At 54.3% G+C, this 8,015-nt stretch overlaps 4 protein-coding genes across 4 annotated transcripts in view; 2 read left to right on the top strand and 2 right to left on the bottom strand.

The window, feature by feature from the left end:
* Positions 1-2,779: 2,779 nt before the first annotated feature.
* Positions 2,780-3,181, bottom strand: P884DRAFT_188760 (uncharacterized protein; the record flags this gene model as incomplete). The annotated part of the gene is made up of 1 exon (XM_069437383.1): positions 2,780-3,181. One exon carries the CDS (start codon positions 3,179-3,181, stop codon positions 2,780-2,782), a length of 402 nt encoding a protein of 133 aa, XP_069302123.1.
* A 314-nt stretch (positions 3,182-3,495) lies between these two features.
* P884DRAFT_12511 (ribosomal L28e protein family-domain-containing protein) lies at positions 3,496-4,601 on the top strand. Its single transcript, XM_069437174.1, has 5 exons — positions 3,496-3,820; positions 3,887-3,972; positions 4,032-4,055; positions 4,129-4,253; positions 4,311-4,601. The coding sequence occupies exons 1-5, from the start codon at positions 3,781-3,783 to the stop codon at positions 4,483-4,485; spliced, it is 450 nt and encodes a 149-aa protein (XP_069302122.1). The 5' UTR covers positions 3,496-3,780; the 3' UTR covers positions 4,486-4,601.
* An 804-nt stretch (positions 4,602-5,405) lies between these two features.
* P884DRAFT_235192 (lactate/malate dehydrogenase) lies at positions 5,406-6,809 on the top strand (the record flags this gene model as incomplete). Its single annotated transcript, XM_069439941.1, has 7 exons — positions 5,406-5,472; positions 5,542-5,573; positions 5,632-5,742; positions 5,808-5,895; positions 5,951-6,413; positions 6,470-6,614; positions 6,669-6,809. The coding sequence occupies exons 1-7, from the start codon at positions 5,460-5,462 to the stop codon at positions 6,807-6,809; spliced, it is 993 nt and encodes a 330-aa protein (XP_069302121.1). The 5' UTR covers positions 5,406-5,459.
* Positions 6,810-7,459: 650 nt separating this feature from the next.
* The window catches only part of P884DRAFT_189072 (transport protein particle component), a gene marked incomplete at both ends in the record, with an annotated part of 1,133 nt that continues 577 nt past the window's right edge, over positions 7,460-8,015 (bottom strand). The window contains 3 exons of the mRNA XM_069437410.1: positions 7,460-7,591; positions 7,672-7,761; positions 7,831-7,951. Of these exons, the coding sequence (XP_069302120.1) occupies positions 7,460-7,591; positions 7,672-7,761; positions 7,831-7,951 (343 nt within the window). The remainder of the gene's footprint in view (positions 7,592-7,671; positions 7,762-7,830; positions 7,952-8,015) is intronic.

The following is an 8,015-nucleotide window of genomic DNA, read 5'->3' as shown; positions in this document are numbered from 1 at the left end:
CCCCTTTCCATTAGTCACCTTACCTTACCCACTGCTGCGATGCAGATACCTTGGCCCCTCCTTGATCGTTGGTTGGCCCTCTTATCAACGCTGGATAGCATTAGCGAGTGTTGCCTCTCCATACGCACACTAGTGTAATGTGATTTCGGCACGGATACGAAGTACTCTGCAACTAGGGCATGTATTCCGCACATGTGGAAATGGACGGGACACAGCCAGCAGCACTTTCCACAAACAACGCGGTAACAATCAGCCCCCGGTCCGTTTTCAGACAATTGAAACAACATAGTTATTGGGACCCGATCCCTGGCAGGATCCCGGTTGCTGCTAACGAAGGGATGCGGGTCTGGGAGTCACTTGATGCACCCTGAAGATTGGCGTGAAGATCCAGCCGAAGCCGCATTCCTGGCCTCACCGAATCGAGGATTAACACGAGCATTCCAGTCGTTCGGTGGATGTGAAGCAAAAGCGACGCCGCAATTGCCCGCCAGCAATTGCACCTTAAGTATGGCTATAGGTATTCTGACAGTGGATGTACGTACATGTACGTTGTTCCCCGAGAGCCGACTCGGCAAGAGGGATGTGCGGCCCGAAACTGATCTCGGCTTGAGTTCCTGGCCGGCATGGACGATCAAGCCACAGGGCGCCATCGCTTGTCCGAATATTGTAGTACAATTGTGCCACATGTATTCCGTACTGTACGCCCGGCCTTGAGGTGAACTGCACAGTCCGGCTGTCTCAGTGGGTGTCCATCTGTTGCACGCAGCACCCAAATCTCCGCTGGTCACCGTGGGCTGCCTTCAATTTCAAAATATATTTAGTTGATTACCTGTAGTTATCGGAGATGTGCCACAGCTTAGTGTAACCCAATCTTCGGCTTTTAGGCTGCTAAGGGCTTGCTTCCAAAAGGAAGGATTTGGTCGAAACTGATTCTGGTGGGACCAAGCCAAAACCAAGTCCACAGTACAGAGTACAGGGGACCATCCGGAATCGGTGCCAAGTTTTTCCTGCAGGTCGATTCTGGTGGAACGAGAGAACCGAACTGAAACGGAAAGCCCCTAGTTAGCCATCGGCGGTGGGCTGATGTCATGGTTTTCACTTTTCGAAGCTCGGCTGCTGGGCAGGCTTGACCGAATCGGGCGGCCGAGACAACCCGAGTTGTCTCCGTGAAGGCCGAAACGGCCCGGATTGGCTTCCATCTCATGTCGATACTCAGCTGCTCTCTGGGCCGGTTAGCGTTCGTCTATGTGAGGGCCTACTGAACAGAACGATGTAATTGATCGATTGCTTCTCTCTAACTTAAGACCTACAGAGGTTGGTTGGAGATAAAAGGCGGTTGGGGTCCATACTTGAAAGCATTCGCTTAACGAGGCTCGAGTGGGGTTTCAATTCAAGGGCCCTTACGCAGCAGTCTGACCCGAGACTACACGCTCTTATTCCGCCCCTGGGACGTTCTTCTTATGTAGTGTCTATAATCCGTATACTCGTAACGTCTTCGCTGCGCACGATACCGCCACCATCTCTCCAACCTTGTCTTACGCTCAGCACTAGGGAGCGCTCACTCCCGACGACCTTTCGAGATGCAACCGACGGTTCTGAGATCAACTACTTGAGAATCATACCGGCCCTTCATCTGGCCTCTTCCCAGCACCATATTTTCTTTATAGGAGTCACTGACCGACATTGGACGCATCGACAGCTGACAAGCCCGCATGGAAACTATGCGCAACACTATTGTGTCTCGTAAATCACCTGCGGGGACAAACGGTGCCCCACCACCCTCGGAACTTTACCAGTCATTCATCACCATTCCGGTCGCGAACAAGGCGACGAGGCAATATCCCGTACAGGGAAGCGGATAACATGCTAGCCTTAGCGATGGTCTGAAGCGACTTCGCTCTGGTCTTATAAATTCCTTGACTTTCGTTAACTGGGCAGCATCACACGATGTCTTGCTTACAAAACCAAGACCTTGAGCGAAGGTTATCAACTCGGTTAGAACGGCTTTAGCCCCAAGCTAGCTATCGAAACTTTGGGAACCTTGGCCATTGTAAGGGAGAGCTCATGCGAGAGAAGAATGGAGCTTTATTCAGGCACTGCTACGCAAAGTATGCTTCCATCCTTTCAATACGTTAGTTAGCCCTGGTTAGTTGCAGATCGCTGTATGGAGGCGCGACAGAACGCATCTTGAGTGCTACAACGGTGAAGGCATCTCAGCAACCAGCCATCATGCCAGCAGCTGTATTGAGAAATAGTGGGAGCCAATACCAGAGGTATGCACGTGAAAAAAAGACTACCTCCAACGCCCCGCATGCTCGCAGGCACACATACCAATCTGCGTGGGTTGACCGTAGTGGGAACCCAAATCCCTGCTTTGAACCACAGACGGTAGAAAAGTATTGCATTGTAAAGACTAGGAAAAGTATATCCCATATCCATTCCCGTTGATGCAGATAGGTAATGGCACTTTGGCACCGCCAGAGTAAGACGCGAGTATCTGATCCGGCGCCTAAGTTCACGAAAACGTCCAAGCCACCCCTGCGGAGAAAGTATGGACCCAAGCCACCCAGGAACCCCTTGAACGCCTTGCAGTCCCAGCCAAAGAAAATGTACGTTGCGAGGCTATATGATGCGCGATAAAAGGAAATGATAACGACAAGCTGGGTGGTTTTCTCAACCACACCTAAACAAACAGTAGAACAGGAAATCAAAAACAACCGCCCTCGACCCGGGTATCTCCCCTCCTGGGATGGCAACCCCTACCTCGTGTTCCCCCTCTTTAAGAAAAGCTCACGAACTTCGGATCCCTCGGCCTCCCGTCGGCGCCAATCCCGTTCTCCTTGAATCGCTGTTCCATATACACCTTCCTCGCCTCGTCAAACTTGAGCCTCCGCTTCTTCATGATCCGCAGGATCTCCCTCTTGGCCGTGTCGTCCAAACCCGACCGGCTGTCTCCGCCCTCGACATTGCCCGTCAGGTCGAAGTTGGACGACGACAATCCCGCCTCGATGTCGTCCTCAAAAGAGCCCGGCCCGAGACGCGAATAAAGGTAGGCGCTGCCCGGGAAGTGGGCCTTGTGAAGGCGATCCTGGAACGGCGGGACCCAGCGTGCGCGGGTCAGGTAGAGGATGGTGGCGAAGAGGAAGGCGAGGAAGGTAAGGCTGTAAAGTAGGTAGTCCATCGTCGGTTTGGCCAGAGGAGACTGAGGGTGTATGCGTTGTCGTATTAGTGAGACGGCGTTTATATTGGAGGCTACCGCGCGGCGACTGCCGCTCTGCGACGCAGACTGGGGCGGAAGATTCGGAAAGAGCGCGCGATGCGCCGAGTGCGAAAGAAGAAGGCTGAAGTAAGAAAAGGAAACCTGAACGAAGGGAAGAATGGGGTGCGCTAGATTCTCTTGTCGAGGACCATTTCCTCGGGCTCTACCTGGCGAACCCTGGTGGTTTAACCGTGAAACACTCAGGAGGTCCCAAGTGTGCCGCTGAAGAGGCCGCCCTCGGCTCTGGCAAGTTGATGACGACGGATGGGGCAGGCGGAACGGACGCACGGACCATGGCCCAAGTTCTCGTGCCATTACTGTTTGTTCTGGGAATAGCGTGATTTGGCTAATCAGATCGGTGCTCTTTACCAAAATGGCCCCCCAAAAAGGCAAATTAGGCGAGCCCACACGCAGCGCCAAAAATCCGGCCCTGGGTTCTGAAATTCAAGATCACGAAAACTTGAAAGACGTCCGTTGGATCCTGACCGCATTGCTGCCTATTCAACGTCCATACCGCCAAGATGTCCAACGTCTCTGCTGACCTCATCTGGGAGGTGTCCCGTAAGTTGCTGGATCGCGAACTTGGGAGTGTCTTGCAGATTTGCTAAAGAAACCCTTCTTCTCTAGGCCTCCAGAACTCCTACCTCGTCAAGACGAAGACGGGCCAGTTCTCGCGGGAGCCCCTTAACCTGACGAACCTGCACTCGCGCAAGGTACGGCGACTTGAAATACAAATTTCGTAGAAAGAGTATTGGCTGACAAAGGGGAACAGTATGCTGGTTTCGCCAACGACAAGGTACGATAATGGCAGCATAGTTCTCAAGGCAGATTCCGGGGGCTAGAACACGATCTAATAGCGAATGAAATAGGCTATCGGCATCTCTCCCAACGAGAAGGGTGGCGTCAAGGTGATCAGCAAGAAGCCCGCTGCGGCCAACAAGCCGGCCTCGAGCCTCTACGCCGTCACCTACGGCGGTAACAAGACCGCGCGCAAGTCAGTTGAATTGATCCCTCGAGATGGGATATAACGGGTTGCTGACGTCCTCGGCAGGACTTACCGGGCCGTTGCCAACCAGGCCGCCAAGAACGGCTACCGCCCCGACCTCCGGGCCGCCGCGGTCGCCCGTGCCAGCGCCATCCGCCGCTCCCAGAGGCCCGTGAAGCCCGAGCCCGAGCGGAAGCTGAGGGGCAATGCCGCCAAGAAGGCTGCTGCTGCCAAGCAGTAGATGGTTGACGAGGAACAGGACAAGTCGGAAAGGCAGCTCTGCATGAGCTCTCAAACCTCGCGTCGAGGATTACTTGACAGATGGTGGAATGCGGGACAATAGGACAGGACGGATTTCCAAACCTTGCATTCCAGGAACGGCCACGGCGTTTGATATCCAAAGAATCAGTACTCAAGCGGGGTCATCGCAACCCGGATGGCGTTGCGGCACAATACATGTGATGAGAGCAGAATCAACTGCGTGCCAAGCCTTTACCGTCCGACTCCTGGAGCCCACTTGTGTGACGAGATGCAGATGATCGAAAGAGGTTGTCGGGGACTGATCTGAGCGTCTTGAGTGCCTTGGCGGAGAGTTTCGGGTTTGAGCATGGGCGACTCCCGGTCTTGCCCGATTCGTCAGACCGAACGCCGGGCCTCGGAAGAGGGACTCGGATAGTCTCACTTCGAAGCTTCAACGGGAAGCGACTATAAGCATTAACATTGCAATAAGTGCAAGATAAAAACATACCTTAGAATGAGTGCTGTAGTCACATCTAAGAGGCGCCTGAGTACGCAATATGCGGCGTCCGGCGTCGGACTTCCGCCAAATCTCCAATGAATTGAGCAGGGTACATACCGGGTGGTGTGCATGGGGCCGTCTCGGCGGGGTGTGAACGCGGGGCAGAGCTGAGTGTTCCCGCGGTTCAACGGGCCTTCAAAGCAAGCTGCCCCACGACCCCGCCAACTTTCTGAGCATGACTTAGGTACTTAAGCTACCAAAGCTTCGAGTCTACAACATCGTGTCCTTCCAACTTTCCCAGCGACTTCTTTCAACCATTGCATCACTTTCCAGGTCAGTTCTCCAGTCTAATATTCGCGCTCTGCGAACTCCAATTGCATTTTTTACAATCGAGAGCTGACCCTCAGACTGCGAGACGTCAACAGTTCCCCCTCCATCCTCCGCTGCCTCCGATCTTGACCCCAACTCCAAACAAAATGGTCAAAGCTGGTAAGCACACGACGCCATCTTCTGGGCGATGTAGGCATCAGCTGGTCGTCTGACATTGTTCCTAAACAGTCGTTGCTGGCGCCTCCGGCGGTATTGGACAGGTTCGTATGCCCTCAAGCTCTCTGGACCCAGCCCGTTGACGCCATCGGTACCCCGCAGCCGCTGTCGCTGCTCCTGAAGCTCTCTCCGCTCGTCAGCGAGCTCGCACTCTACGATGTTGTCAACACCCCCGGTGTTGCGACCGACCTGTCGCACATTTCATCCAACGCCGTAAGTGGAAAAACCGTTAAAACCGGCAGCGTTCTCAGACCCGACTGACCCTGCTGCTCGGTCAGAAAACCACTGGCTACCTGCCCGCCAATGACGGCGCAAAGACCGCTTTCAAAGATGCCGACATCATCATCATCCCGGCGGGCATTCCCCGTGCGTAGACCGACCCGGCTTGCTCATCCGACGTATATATTGACAGTGCTGTTAGGCAAGCCCGGCATGACCCGTGATGACCTCTTCAACATCAACGCCGGCATCGTGAAGGGCCTCATTGAGGTGGCCGCCGAGGTCGCCCCCAAGGCCTTCATCCTGGTTATTTCCAACCCCGTCAACTCGACCGTCCCCATCTCGGCCGAGGTGCTCAAGGCCAAGGGCGTCTTCAACCCCCAGCGCCTCTTCGGCGTCACTACCCTCGACATTGTCCGTGCCGAGACCTTCGTTGCCGAGATTGCCGGCAAGAGCAACCCCCAGGAGTTGACTGTCCCCGTCGTTGGCGGTCACTCCGGCGAGACCATTGTTCCGCTTTTCAGCAAGATCGCTCCGTCCGTCACGATTCCGGACGACAAGTACGACGCTCTTGTCAACCGCGTCCAGTTCGGTGGTGATGAGGTTGTCAAGGCCAAGGACGGCGCTGGTTCTGCCACACTTTCGATGGCGTATGCTGGCTACAGGTAAGCGCCAGACAGTAACCACCCTTCGACTTCGATTTTTGCTAACCGCTATCAAGGTTCGCCGAGAAGCTCCTCAAGGCCGCCGCGGGCGTCAAGGGCCTCGTTGAACCAAGCTACGTCTACCTTCCCGGCATCCCGGGTGGCAAGGAGATTGCCGAGAAGACCGGTGTCGAGTTCTTCTCCGTTCCCATCGAGCTTGGCGTAAGTCACAAAGAGGATAGAGGAAGAGCTTCAGTACGCTAATGCAGTCTCTAGCCTAATGGCGCCGAGAAGGCGGTCGATATCCTCGGCGACATCACCGACAAGGAGAAGAAGTTGCTCGAGGCGGCAGTGTCGGGCCTGAAGGGGAACATCAAGAAGGGCATCGACTTCGCCCACAACCCCCCCCAGAAGTGAATACCCCTCCCCCAGTTTGTGATGGTAATCCATCTATTTTTGGTTTGGCATTGAGCCAATGCTGCCTTTGCACGGTCTTTCGGTGGCTTGCATTTAGTTCAACCCGTCGTGGCCGGTAGAGCAAATATAAAATCTTCTGTCTCTTTTCCCGTCAGGATTCGGTAGCTGATTGGTGTTTTCTTTCATTAGGCTGTGAGGGGTGAAACCATGACGAGCTCGGAATGGGAGAGAGTAGGGCAGACATTATCGACTCTGCCGGATCCGAAGGCAGTTGGAACAAAAGAACAGAATGAACGGACATCACAAAAGGCGGATATTTCCCTGAAAGCTGGGTATTGAGAACATTGCTCCACGCAAACACGATAGAAGCCAAAACAAAGTTATAAATTCTGCTTCAGCAACCCTCTGCTGTTAACATCTCAAACGCCGTACGCCATCTGTCCCCATTCTTTCCGCTTTTTGAACCGTGACCGCAAACCGCCGAATTCCTTATACTATGTAGGCAAGTGGGTATGAAAGCTTTCTATGATGGTGGACCTCTGCGCCCTCATTACTTAGAAAACGTACCCCCCCCCCGATCGGCAAAGGAAGGTTTAACCGTGTTAGCGCGAATGAACAGGTGGTGAAAAGGAGAAGAAGAAGAAGAAGGGTCATGGCTTGGTGGAAAGAGTCTTGATTTGAAAGACTGCGCCTGGCAACTCGGTCGTCTCGGCGTGCACTGTTGCTGTGATGCCGAGGGCGGCCAACGCACCACGAACGATGCCGCAGGGGAACCAGAGGAACTATTTCATAAAACGTTAGTTTGGTTTTGTGCTGAGGGACCAGGGACCAGGGACCAGGGACCAGGGAAGTGAGTTATTACCGGCTGTGCGCGAATGACTGCCTGGCTGCCTACTTCAGCGCTCATGCGAGAAAACGGGCGGAAGGAGTTGTCTGTCAGGACGTAGACTCCCTTGACTCGCGAGTCAGTCTAGATTCGAAAGAGGCATATGGAAGGAGGGGGAAACGCAGGGACGCATACCCGGTGGTTCGTCTTTAGGTTATCCACCTGTTTCCGGAAGACGATGGTCCAGAGGTCCTTGCAGAGGAACTTGATCACGTCGAGCGTGTCGTTGAACCGTGGCCTGTCCCGGGAGAATCTGCTCAACGGGCCATCTGTTAGCTCCTGCCTCGGAGGATCCCCGCCGCGGTTGGGTGTTTGGGGGG

This window comes from Thermothelomyces heterothallicus, assembly GCF_042370625.1.
Source record: "Thermothelomyces heterothallicus CBS 202.75 unplaced genomic scaffold P884_scaffold_1, whole genome shotgun sequence".
In the NCBI taxonomy this organism is placed as follows: domain Eukaryota; kingdom Fungi; phylum Ascomycota; class Sordariomycetes; order Sordariales; family Chaetomiaceae; genus Thermothelomyces; species Thermothelomyces heterothallicus.
The sequence above is the reverse complement of the archived record's forward strand: the minus strand, read 5'-3'. Positions and strand labels throughout refer to the sequence as shown.